Source organism: Nannobrachium achirus, assembly GCF_963921795.1.
Source record: "Nannobrachium achirus genome assembly, chromosome: 6".
Classification (NCBI taxonomy): Eukaryota; Metazoa; Chordata; class Actinopteri; order Myctophiformes; family Myctophidae; genus Nannobrachium; species Nannobrachium achirus.
This window is the reverse complement of record NC_137815.1, coordinates 739,663-753,032: the sequence shown is the minus strand read 5'-3', so window position 1 is coordinate 753,032 and position 13,370 is coordinate 739,663. Positions and strand designations below refer to the sequence as shown.

General features: G+C 44.5%; 1 protein-coding gene across 1 annotated transcript in view; it reads right to left on the bottom strand.

The window, feature by feature from the left end:
* Window positions 1-13,370, bottom strand: part of ptprt (protein tyrosine phosphatase receptor type T) — a gene marked incomplete at its 3' end in the record, with an annotated part of 244,184 nt that overhangs the window by 214,629 nt on the left and 16,185 nt on the right. Inside the window, exons 2-5 of the mRNA XM_080727378.1 lie at window positions 12,593-12,753; window positions 10,951-11,061; window positions 8,840-8,921; window positions 7,193-7,308 (exon numbers count right to left, since the gene is read on the bottom strand). Of these exons, the coding sequence (XP_080583504.1) occupies window positions 7,193-7,308; window positions 8,840-8,921; window positions 10,951-11,061; window positions 12,593-12,745 (462 nt within the window). The 5' untranslated portion in view covers window positions 12,746-12,753. The remainder of the gene's footprint in view (window positions 1-7,192; window positions 7,309-8,839; window positions 8,922-10,950; window positions 11,062-12,592; window positions 12,754-13,370) is intronic.

Here is a 13,370-nt window from a genome sequence, read left to right as displayed (position 1 = left end):
TCGGTCTACCTACGTTATTTTGTCTAGATTGATATTTCTATGCATTTGATGTATCGATGTTGATGTATCGATTACCTTGCTTATTGTATTGATGTATTACCTTGCTTATTGTAAATCGCTCTGGATTAAGAGCGTCTGCTAAATGCCTAAATTGTAAATTGTAAGGACACTAGGGGTGTAACGATACATTTTAACAGCGACACGATACGCATCATGATACATGGTTAACAATGCGATACATGAGCGATATTGGTTCATTCATGGCGATACGATACGATTCGATTCAATGATTTAAAATCGATATAGTAACTATTTAGCAAAGAAATTAAATATGTGTAAAACATTAAAAAAATACAAAATGGTCACTTTACACCTTGTTATTCTCCCAATCTTGACAAGATGGTATATTCCCAGGGGGGGGGGGGGGGGGAATAAAATGAACTTCTTAAAATAAAGGCAGGATGGAAGGCAGGATGGAGGAAGCACGACTCAACTTTGAGCGTGAACCAACAGAGGAGGGTCGCGAGACACTGAACGAAGCCAAACAGTCTCTCTTCAGCACCTACGACACCATCAAAGGGGAGGAAGTGATGGAAAGTGTGCGAAGAGTGCAGGCAGCGCAAGGGGAAAGGCAATACGGGGAGGCCTGGAAGGTAATAAATGAGATGACAGGGAGGAAGAGGGCCAAGGAGGGCCAGGTTGAGGGACACAGCCCAGAGGAGAGAGTGGCAACATGGTTCGACCACTTCCAAAGGCTCCTGGGAACATCAGTGGAAGAGGGAGTGGAGGAAAATATACCAACAGTCCTCCAGGGCCTGAACATCAACGATGGACCCTTCACAATCAGCGAGCTCGCCAGGGCAAAATCCACCCTGAGAGAGGGAAAAAGCGCTGGGCCGGATGGCATACCTCCAGAGGTCTTGAAGAACTGCGACCTAGACAACCTCATCCTAGACTTTTGCAACAATGCTCTACAGCACAACAAGCAACCTGAAATATGGTCTCTGTCTAACATCATCCCGGTGCCTAAAGCTGGGGACCTCTCAAAGCCAGACAACTACAGAGGCATCAGCCTGACATGTATCACTGCTAAGGTCTTCAACCGAATGATACTGAACAGGATACGGCATGCCATCGACCCTCACCTGAGAGAGAACCAAAATGGTTTTCGAGAGGAGAGAACAACCGTAGCACAGATCCTGGCATTAAGGAGATTAATAGAGGAGGTGAAAAAGGACAACCTAGCAGCTGTACTGTGCTTCATTGACTTCAAAAAGGCTTTTGATTCTATCCACAGAAGCAAGATGGTGAAGATCCTTGAGGCCTACAATGTCCCTCCCAACATTCTCCGGGCTATCGAGACCATGTACGCAAGAACAAGGGCCAAAGTGGTGACCCCGGATGGCAGCAGTGAGGTGTTTGACATCCGAGCTGGTGTAATGCAAGGAGACACCCTAGCCCCCTACCTCTTCATCATAGTTCTAGATTATGCGCTCAGGAAAGCCATAGGTGGACGAGAACAAGAGCTTGGCTTCACGCTAACACCAAGGAGGTCAAGGCGGCATCCCGCAGTAGTTCTGACAGACCTGGACTATGCGGACGACATCAGCCTGCTCTCCGACAGCATGGAACAAGCACAAGAACTCCTGAACAGGGTGGAGATAGAGTGTGCCAAAGTTGGTCTCAGGCTAAATGCTAAGAAAACTGAGGTTATCACCTATAACCTACCTGATCACTCACCTCTGACAACAACAGAAGGAGCTGTGTTGAAGGAAGTCAAGGACTTCAAGTACCTGGGCGCATGGGTCGACTCAACTGAGAAAGACCTTAAAGTAAGGAAGGCACTCGCTTGGAGGGCCCTGAACGGCATGAACAGTGTATGGAACTCAAACCTCCCCCGCCAAATCAAACTCAGCTTCTTCTTCGCAACAGTGGAGTCTGTTCTCCTATATGGCAGTGAATGCTGGACCCTGAAGCCAACCCTGCAGAAGTCTCTAAATGGGTGCTACACTAGAATGTTGCGTGCATTACTCAACATCAACAGGAGTGCACATGTTACCAACAAGAGCCTGTATGAGGGTATACCAAGGGTAAGCGAGAAAATTGCCACCAGAAGAATGAGACTAGCTGGACACTGCCAAAGACACCAGGAGCTTCCAGCCAGCAAATTGGTACTGTGGGAGCCAACACATGGGCACCGGTCGCGAGGACGTCCCACAAAAACATACGTGGACGTACTCAAGGAAGACGTAGGGACACAGAACACCAATGAGCTGGCCAGATGTATGGAGAACCGAGATGACTGGAAACAACGATGGAGGGCTCGTCTGAGGACGACCTAGATAGATTAAAATAAATGTCTGTTGCTAAGGTATGGCAACATGACTGGTGTCTTGCACGCGCGCAAAGATTCCAGTCATGTTGCCATACCTTAGCTTTTTCTGAACTGACGCCACTGGGGAGGTCTGTGTTTGTGATTGTTTTCTTTCTTTCTTTTTTTTTTTCTTTTCTTCCTGGTCTGATTAAAGGTGTGAGGACGGAAGCATTGCATTGTTTTCTTTGTTAAAGGTGTGAGCAGGGAAGGCTTTGCTTTGTTTGGTTAGTTTGTTTAAATGGCGGCTTGGGAGTGATCTGCTGAGACTCCTACGGTTTTTGTGAGAAAGAAATAACTGTTGGGCAGACAAATATTCCCTGATCCAATCTACGGCAGCATGTCTCCTCTGACCGCACACACGCACACACGTTTACATTATTATATACTGCGTATGAATGCTGTTTTATTTTATTTTTTGTTTAATTTACTTTATGGCATTTTTTTCACTCTAATCCTAATGCCAAAAATGTGCAGATCCCAGAGTCATAGAGCAGCTATTTTTGTTATAAATCAACTCAGTATATAAATCAGGCATGCAGTAACTCCAACCCCAAACCCTTGTGCCGTGTTCACGCACGCACGCACGCACGCACGCACGCACGCACGCACGCACGCACGCACGCACGCACGGTAACAGCAGAGATGGAGTTAGTGGGGTGAAACAGTACATGTTCTAATCAAGGCAGAGCAGGTCTCTCTGTGTGTCTGTGTGTGTGTGTGTGTGTCTGTGTGTGTGTGTGTGTGTGTGTGTGTGTGTGTGTGTGTGTGTGTGTGTGTGTGCGTGTGTGTGTGTGTGTGTGTGTGTGTGTGTGAGCATTGTCCTTTTTTTTCTTTTTTTTGCATTAAATGATCTGACTAGAGACAAATTATAATCGTCAACGGAAACCACTTCACCAGTGGTGGAAAAAAAGTACTTAATATTGTGTAATTAAGTAAAAGTATCAATACTTCCATGTAGAAATATTCTGTTACAAGTAAAAGTCTGGAATTCAAAACTGACTTGAGTATAAGTAAAAATGTATTGGCATCAAAATATGATTAAAGTACCAAAGGTTAAATTACTCATTTCACAAGTTTGTCTAAAAATAAATGTCTAATACATGTCTGTTTTCAAAATAAATGTTGAAAACAAGCTCTAAATGTGTCACATGGCGACGCATTGTGAGCTTGTAGATCATCTATTTTCAAATGGGCTGAAGATGTGAATGTATGTTTTGTAATAATAAATACAAATCTACAAAGTAACTGTAGGAACTAAAGTTTTCAAATAATTGTAGTGGAGTAAAAGTATGATATTTGGATCCGAGATGTAGTGGAGTAGAAGTAAAAATATTGGAAATTGGAAATACTCAAGTAAAGTACAAATGCCTCAAAAATGTAATTTGTTGCTTTACACCACTGCACTTCACTACAGTCATATGTTATCTGTAGCCATATTTTATCAGGGGAGGCATAGCTCAGGGGTAGAGAAACCATTATTAGAGCAAGAAGGGTTCCCGAAGGGTTCCCAGTTCAAATCCGGGCTCCCCCTGAGTTAATGTCGAAGAGTCCTTGGGCAAGACTCTGAACCCCTAGTTGCTCCCGGTGAGCAGGTTGGTGCCTTGCATGGTTTCCTCCGCCACCAGTGTATGAATGTGTGCGTGAATGGGTCAATGTAATGCACAATCTATGAAAAGCGCCTTGGATAAAAGCGCTATATAAATGCACCATTTACCATCATGTTGGGACCAGTGGTGGTAAAAGTACTCAGACGTTTTACTTAAGTAAAAGTATCAATACTGCAATATAGAAATACTCTGTTAGGGTGCCCTCAGACCAAAATACCTTTGAGAGTGGAATCTGCGTTCCGCCAATGCATTTCAATGATAAGGGAGCGTTTTTTGCAGAAATCCTCTGCTGGCATGAAACCGCTTCACTCTCATTGAAATGCATTGGCGGAACGCGGATTCCACTCTCATAGGTACTTTGGTGTGAGGGCACCCTTATAAGGAAAAGTCTGGAATTCAAAATGTACTTGAGTAAATGTATGAAAGTATTGGATCAAAATATACTTAAAGTACCAAAAGTAAAAGTACAAAATGTTTGAAAATAGCAGATCTACAAGCTCACAACGTGTCTCTATGCGATGCGTTGTGAGCTTCTAGATCGTCTATTTTCAAATGGCCAAGATATAAAATAGGGCTAAAGTGGATTCATGTATGTTTTATTGTGACCGTCAGGTCGCACTTACTATCAAAACCTCCACAAACTGTGAGTCAGTCAGTCAGTCAGTCAGTCAGTCAGTCAGTCAGTCAGTCAGTCAGTCAGTCAGTCAGTCAGTCAGTCAGTCAGTCAGTCAGTCAGTCCGTCCGTCCGTCCGTCCGTCCGTCCGTCCGTCCGTCCGTCCGTCCGTCCGTCCGTCCGTCCGTCCGTCCGTCCGTCAGTCTGTCTGTCTGTCACACCTCACACGTCACACTATTGCCCTGCTCATATCTCCGCAACCGTTGCCCCGATCCATGCCAAATTTTGCACACACACTCCTTGCCTGCCAAACTACAACCTCCAAGGACCCCCAGAGCAGATGTAAAAAATGACCAAATGTGCAAAAATGACCAAATGACCGCCCCAACGGGGCTGCTCACGGGGAATTCCCGGGGACCACCGACTCCTGGTGCTCCAGAACGGATGCCAAAGTGGTGGCGCCCCCAGTGGAGGACCCCCTCCACTGCAGCTCACATAAAATGCCGTAACTCGGGCTAGGAGCCTTCCGGGAGAGCCGGGGCCGGTACCTATTCGTCCGCCTAGGCAACGCGGAGACCCCACCCCTCATTTCTCACATGGCCCTCTTCTAGCGCCACCATGAGGCCGATTCTTGCAAAACACATTTTTGGATACTGCTCCTACAGATTTTGCCCTAAAATCACACAAATCGGTACACACTATGTCTACACTCATGTCATCAACATGGATCTGTCCCATATAGCGCCACCATCAGGCCGATTTTTTCATACACATTTTTGGACACTGCTCCTACAGATTTTGCCCTAAAATCACGCAAATCGGTACACAGTATGTCTACACTCATCTCATCAATATGGATGTCCCATATAGCGCCACCATCAGGCCGATTTTTTTAACCACATTTTTGGACACTGCTCCTACACATTTTGCCCTAAAATCACGCTGCGACCTGACGGTCGCTTATCTCCCGATTAGGGAGTCTTACTGGTAATATAATAATTTATATCTGTAGTAACAGTAATAATCTGAAGTAACTAGTAACTAAAGTTATGTTACCTGTAGCCATAGTTTATCGTGTTGGGACCATGTTATGTTACCTGTAGCCATAGTTTATCTTATTGGGACCATGTTATGTTACCTGTAGTAGGCCTGTCACGATTCACTCAACTCACGATACGATTCGAATCACGTTTCAAGGTTCACGATTCACGATGTCACGTTTTTTTCAATACAGTAGAACTATCAAATGACAAAAAACATAAATTAAATTTCAGTTCACTTGTCTTCTCTTACAAGGAATCCTGTATGTTTTAGATGTTCTCTTATCCTCTATATGCAGTAGCAAGTAGCAAATGACAGAATAGTGTAAACTTATCAATTCTTAAATGTCAAATCCTGTTCTTTTTTTAAACAACACTCTTACCCTCTTTTCAATACTGTATTAAAGAATACATTTTTTTCTGTGGTACATAGCAAGCCAACTGTACTGTAAGCCAGGCACAAACTAAGGCATAACAACAACTCTTACCCTCTTTTCAAAATCAATACTTCATCAAAGTCAAGACCTAGTGTCTCATTATGGATAGACTGTTCAAAGTCCCTGACTTTCTAACACACCATTTCACCTGCTTATATATTGACTTGTGTCAATTCTTGTTTTCATTAGAAACGTTGTTTCCACATTGTAACCAGTGGCAGAGACTGTCACATGCATCTGTACGTAGCATTGTTGTTGTTAGCCCTTAGCACTGATTAGTGCTATGCTCTGTAGCAGCAAAGTAATGACACAGCACTCAACTAACTGCTCTCTTTGTCAATCAAAATCGCGGAACTCTGCTCTGCAGCTGCAACAAGGTACGCTGGCAGCTGTGAGCCTGTGAGTGAGTGAGCCTTCCTACTGTAGCTGCCGCTGCGTCTGCCTGACGTTAGACGTTGAACACGCAGAGACGTTGAAGAAGGAATGAAGTTTAACTCGAGAGCGCCCTCTGTTGGTCGAATCGCGATTCGTTTTTTAAAAGATCGATTTTACCGTCCCCCAATTAAATCGATTTAAATCGATTTTTTCGTGAATCGTGACAGGCCTAACCTGTAGCCATAGTTTATCATGTTGGGACCATGTTATGTTACCTGTAGCCATAGTTTATCGTGTTGGGACCATGTTATGTTACCTGTTGCCATAGCTCATCGTGTTGGGACCGTGTTATGTTACCTGTAGCCATAGTTTATCGTGTTGGGACCATGTTATGTTACTTGTAGCCATAGTTTGTTACCTATAGCCATAGTTTATTGTGTTGGGACCATGTTATGTTACCTGTAGCCAAAGTTTATCGTGTCGGGACCATGTTATGTTACCTTTAGCCATAATGTATCATGTTGGGACCATGTTATGTTACCTGTAGCCATAATGTATCATGTTGGGACCATGTTATGTTACCTGTAGCAATAGTTTATCGTGTTGGGACCATCTTATGTTACGTGTAGCCATAGTTTATCGTGTTGGGACCATGTTATGTTACCTGTAGCCATAGTTTATCGTGTTGGGACCATGTTATGTTACCTGTAGCCATAGTTTATCGTGTTGGGACCATGTTATGTTACCTGTAGCCATAGTTTATCGTGTTGGGACCATTTCCCGCCGGCGGTGCACTGAAACGTGGCGTTTTGTCCCACGTTCACTTCCGCGTTCTGTAGCCGGAGGAAGTGAGGCGCTTTCCCTGTCACACGCACGCGCGCACACACACACACACACACACACACACACACACACACACACACACACACACACACACACACACACACACACACACGCACACACACACACACACAGGAAACAGAATTATATTTCATAATAGTTTTGCGTACCCAGGCAACTATTCCACAATCTCAGAATGCTATATAGAGTCTGGAACAGCAGCTCCTGAACGGCGAGTAACGGAAGCTGGCATTTCCGTTCAAGAACATATATTTTAAAATGTCATTTCTGCTAAGCAGCAAGTTTAGATGATTTGTATTCATATCAGGATAAAAGTGTGCGATGTGAGACGGAAACGGAAGTGGGGGAGGAGGCTTCACTTCCGCTTTAACCGGGTGCTCATCATTCTTCTTTCGTTACTCCAGACTGTATGACGGGAGCATTTGCAATTACGGAGTCAACAGTCTGGCCACGCGAGACTATATTTGATATAAACTGTTCCATGACCAAACTGGAGGTTACAAACATCTTTTTTTTATCCTTTTTTATTTGTATAGTAACTTAACAAGTTACTATGTAAGGGATAAGGAAATGGCTCCGCGATGAAAGACGATATATAACAGACCGACGGACTGATAACTCCCCAAGGCGCTAGCAGAGGCGAGTTATCAGGCCAAAGGGATGTTATATATCGTCATTCACCAAGGAGCCATTCATTATCCCGCTTATTACCCGGCTACTTAATAAAATTAATAATTTGACTCAAAACTAAAAACAAAACAAAGTATTTCCTTGTTTACAGACGGCTGGAAGTGTTCCACAAGTGTTGCGCTGGGCGTCGCCCTAGCACGGCACGGTCGCCTTGGAAAACAAGGAAGTGCTGATTAGATAGAATCCATTTTCTGACACTCCGTCGTCTATTTCTCGTTTAAAATATTTTTAAAAACATACTTGAGAGAACGTTTAGTTCTAAATGTCGCTGTGTGTTCGTTTACATGGCTGACATGTTGGATACGGCACAAGATTCACGCAGTGCAGCTTGACTGCAGCAGGTGCTCTGAGTCTTTGATTAGCAGCGGTCTGTTATAGAGCGGAGCGGTCTGTTATCAGGGAATATTGGACCTCTGATTTCAGCGCTTGACCAATCAGAATCAAGCATTCAACCAAGCCGGGTAATAAACAAAGTAACGATACCCAACACTGGAAATGGGACATGTGTATATATAGGCTGAAGTGGCTAATGTGAGTTTTGTAATAATAATTCAATCTGTCTGCTAGCCTCCCAATCTGTTCGCATCCGTGTGTGTGTGTGTGTGTGTGTGTGTGTGTGTGTGTGCGTGCGTGCGTGCGTGCGTGTGAAGACAGATGATGCTCAGCAGGGTTGCAGCCTTGTCACATATTAGGAGAAACACATGCACGCACGCACGCACGCACGCACACACACACGCACGCACGCACGCACGCACGCACGCACACACACGCACGCACGCACACACACACACACACACACACACACACACACACACACCACGTCAAACACAGTGTATGCTTACTACAGGGATGGGCCAGGACTCGTATGTCATCGATGGCAATGAAGCCCGGATGACCTTGAACTGAAACCGCTTCAAAGATGACCTGAGAGAGAGAGAGAGAGAGAGAGAGAGGAGAGAGAGAGAGAGAGAGAGAGAGAGGGAGAGGGAGAGAGAGAGATTTTTCAGGGTTGTAAAATGATGACATCACACTGAGGTGATGACATCACACTGCAGTGATGAGAGATCTGCTAAAAGATGATATAAGACGATAAATCTGCTATAATACGATGTGTCTACTAGTAGTAAGACGCCTTACGGCGACAAGCGATTTCGCCCTAAAGGGTGTGATGTGGACATCAGGGATCTCCATTAGAGTTCTCAAACTCTGCCCGAGCCCGACCCTACCCGACCCGACCCGACGTATTCGGGCCGAGCCGGGCTCAAAATGTATGCCAATTAGTCGGGCCAGGCCGAGCCTCGGGTTCTGTTAAAAAAAAAAAAAAAAGTTTAATTTTTTTACTTAATATATTAATAATTAATATATTTAATAATATATTTAATAAAGATAGAGAACATGGCGCTGACTGGTGTTTCACTCACTTATTTACTATGTGACCGCACGAGCACACCACTGGCAGCAAACAAGGCAGAGCAGAGTGAGTGAGAGACAGAGAGCCGCGGTCAGAGACAGTGTGATGCTGGGAGCAGGCTGCTGATATATACTTAATAGTAGACTGGTGTTGCGCACCAAAATACCATTCAATCTACAAACCCACTGTAGTCTGCTTTGCATCACGATCTGACTTGTTTAGAACTTGCAGATCAGTGCTTCTTATCCAGGCCAGGGTCATAAATCAGCGACAGCAGCAGCTATACGATGGTGGGGTTGACAGGTCGACTCCGAAACGAAACGAAACGAAAGAAAGTGGAGGAGAGACGCACAGAGAGTTGAGTGACAGAGACGGCACATGCAGACAGATGCATGCGTTGCACCATGTGAACAAGATGAGGAGGATTAAGGATCAAACTTTTCTTCATGAGAGAACATGCTAACATTGCCGAACCAAAAGTGGAAAGGTAGGCTAATGTCACTCTCTCTACTACTCAGCTATAATAACACATGGTACGGTCACCGGGGCGGCATAGCTCAGGGGTAGAGAAACTGGTATTAGAGCACGAAGGGTATAAATCCCGAAGGGTTCCCAGTTAAAATCCGGGCTCCCCCTGAGTTAATGTCGAAGGGTCCTTGGGCAAGACTCTGAACCCCTAATTGCCTCCGGTGAGTAGGTTGGTGCCTTGCATGGCTTCCTCCGCCACCGGTGTATGAATGTGTGTGTGAATGGGTGAATGTAATGCACAATCTATGTAAAGCGCTTTGGATTAAAAGCGCTATATAAATGCACCATTTACCATTTACCGCGGTGGCGGAGTGGCGCCACCTGGAGGCGTTTGTTTATTTATTTATTTTCCTTCACTCGGGCTTCGGGCTTAATATGATGAAACTAGTTAGGGTCGGGCCGAGCCTCGGGTCTGCCCCGTCGGGCTCAGTTAGGGCCGGGCCTTAATTTTCAGGCCTGTTGAGAACTCTAATCTCCATATATGGGCATAAAAGGGATTTGTTCCCCTGGCATCACAGGGATCTTCATATCTCCATATATGGGCATAGAAGGGATTTGTTCCCCCTGGCATCACAGGAATCTCTTTAACAGGGCATCATTAATATCGATGACATCAGTGAACTCTATATATGGGCATAAAACGGATTATGTTAGTGTGACATCACAGTGAAGCCAGAGCGTGATGTCAGAGCGTCAAACCCATTCCGGTAGAGGTGTTCCCCTGACATCACAGTGACATCAGAGCATGATGACATCATGATGACACATTTTTACTGTCTATGGGTTTGGGGTTAAGCCGTATACACGTCTACACGAACACGGACAAGCTGTGACGCTCATGGTAAACTGCGACCTTCGGTCGCAATAATATGATATATCTGCTATGAGTTGATAGATCGGCTATATGATCAGTCCATATGTGTGTGTGTGTGTGTGTGTGTGTGTGTGTGTGTGTGTGTGTGTGTGTGTGTGTGTGTGTGTGTGTGTGTGTGTGTGTGCTGAAGTGGGAGCTACCTGGTAGGAGTTTGGCCAGAAGGTGGAGATAGCGAGTTCAGCTTTGACCCAGCCCTCGGTCACTGTGTTGGACGCGTTCCACACTGGATTCCCCTGGGATCCTCCATTCACCTGGACACAGGATCACTGGTCATTCTTCTACAAACGCATTCCAAATCATTTCTACATGTTTTCATGCCAAGGACCCCCTAGATTATAATTATGCATTTGGTCTTTCAACTGCAGATCACCACCAATAGGTTAGGGCGGGTGAGGGGTGGAGTTAACAATCCATTGTTCACACCCCTTACCTGCCAGTAGTGTGACAAACCTTGAGAGGCCTTTACTCAGATTCTTGGTTCGAGGTCTAACTACATTCAAATAAGCATATCTTCATCAAATATATTCAGATTTTAATGAATGACACGTCAATTGAAAGCTTATATTCTGTACTTTCATGATCTGCAAAAATCTGAAAAAAGACCAATGCAGACATAAGGACCTTTTCTCCAGCCTCGGTCACATATTTGTGTTAATTTGTTCCAAATGATAAATAATAATTATAAATAGCATACATATTGTACAAGCTCGCTGCGCACGCTGTGACTATATGTTGTGATATAGATCAGGATGTTTACACGGAAAAGAAACATGTTTACCACGAGTAAAGTCCTCTCCATACTTCGACAAAACCGAACTTTTCGGTTGAAAAATAAACTTTTTTATTTTTTATCTTTTCCGAAAAAAAAAGCGTCGGATGTTCATACTTCGCTCCTGTTCGGGGGGTTCGGGGAAAAGCGTACACCACGCTGCGTGTGGTGTAGGAGGCGGCGAAACGCATTGTGAGGAGAAAGAGAACAGGAGAGAAGAGAGAGAGAGAGAGAGAGAGAGAGAGAGAGAGAGAGAGAGACAACAACAGCAGCGACGGCAGAGATGGAAAAGTTGGAAGCGGTGGCACGTATTGTGGAGGTTATGGAGGAGGATAGGAAGACGAGGAGGCAGAGGAGGAGGAGGATTTTGCCCTGCTTTGTGCAGCTGAGGAGGAGGCAAGCACATCTAGCCGGCGGGGGTCCGAGCCACTGCAGCTGGAATCTGCTGGATTTGGGACAGTGCTGTGGCCACCAGCACCCGTCTTCTTGTGAACGCACATGTGATCCAACCAACCAATCACGTTTGCCGTTTCACCGAACTAGATTTCGGCGAGTCACAACATCTCCTTGTGCAAATTTCAGAACTATTGTTCTGAGAAAAAGCATTCCAGAACTTTTGAGGAATTTAATTTTATAGTTGAAAAAACCCTTTTGACCGAAAACGGCGGTTTCGGTCAAAGTATGGACAGGCCTTAAGAGTTTTCCGAGATAAAGCTGCTTCTTTGCAGAGCAATACATAGAAGCCAACGGAGATAGAAGCATTGAAGCTTCCTGATGACGTCATCGCACAAAGGATCACGGGAGATTGAGTTTAATTTCACAGTGACCCGGCGCTAGTGTTATATAATATAAAACGATATCCCAAATTTGTTTGAAATCCCGATACATTACATTACATTACAATACATTTGGAAAGCAGGACATCTATGTAATTAGTATAGTATAGTATGTAGTATTTCTACATTGTAGTATTGACAAAAAAAAAGGGTAAGTACAAGTACATTTTCCTGTACCTTGACGTAGACGTTGAGTGTTCCAGGGCTGGCTCCGTCGCGGCTGGACAGGCTGTAGAGGAAGTCCACGCAGTGCGTGTCGTTCTCCTTCAGCGTGGGCATGAGGAGATGAGCCTTCTGGCCCGACGCTTTGCCTGAACCGTTCACTAGCATGAAGGAACCTGGCAACACAACAAGATGACCATAAGCTATTCGTGCTAATGACACAGATGACAGTAAGCTATTTGTGCAAATAACCCAGTTTTAAGCTATTTGTGCTAATGACACAGATGCCAGTAAGCTATTTGTGCTAACAACACAAATATCAGTAAGCTATTTGTGCTAATAACACAGATGACAGTAAGCTATTTGTGCTACCATCATAGATGACAGTAAGCTATTTGTGCTAATGACCCAGTTTTAAGCTATTTGTGCTAATGACACAACACAGGTGATCGTAAGCTATTTGAGCTATCATCACAATTGAGAGTAAGCTAATTGTGCTAATAACACAGTTGACAGTAACTATTTGGGCTAATAACTCAAATGACAGATGCAAAGCCATCCAGAACCAACCTCCAGAACCACCTTTCTTTTTTCTTTGTGGTTTAGAATGAATACAAGGCTTTCCTCCGTGGGAATGTCTGGTGATGTGAGAGTAGAGTTCAGCAGAAATGAGTAAAGGTGGATTAGCATGACTTTGGCAAATTTCTCATGATTGAGCTGATGAGCATGATGCTATCTTAGCATAGCAGAAACATAGGCCAATTGTCTTCCTTGATGTATTAACGATGTGCCA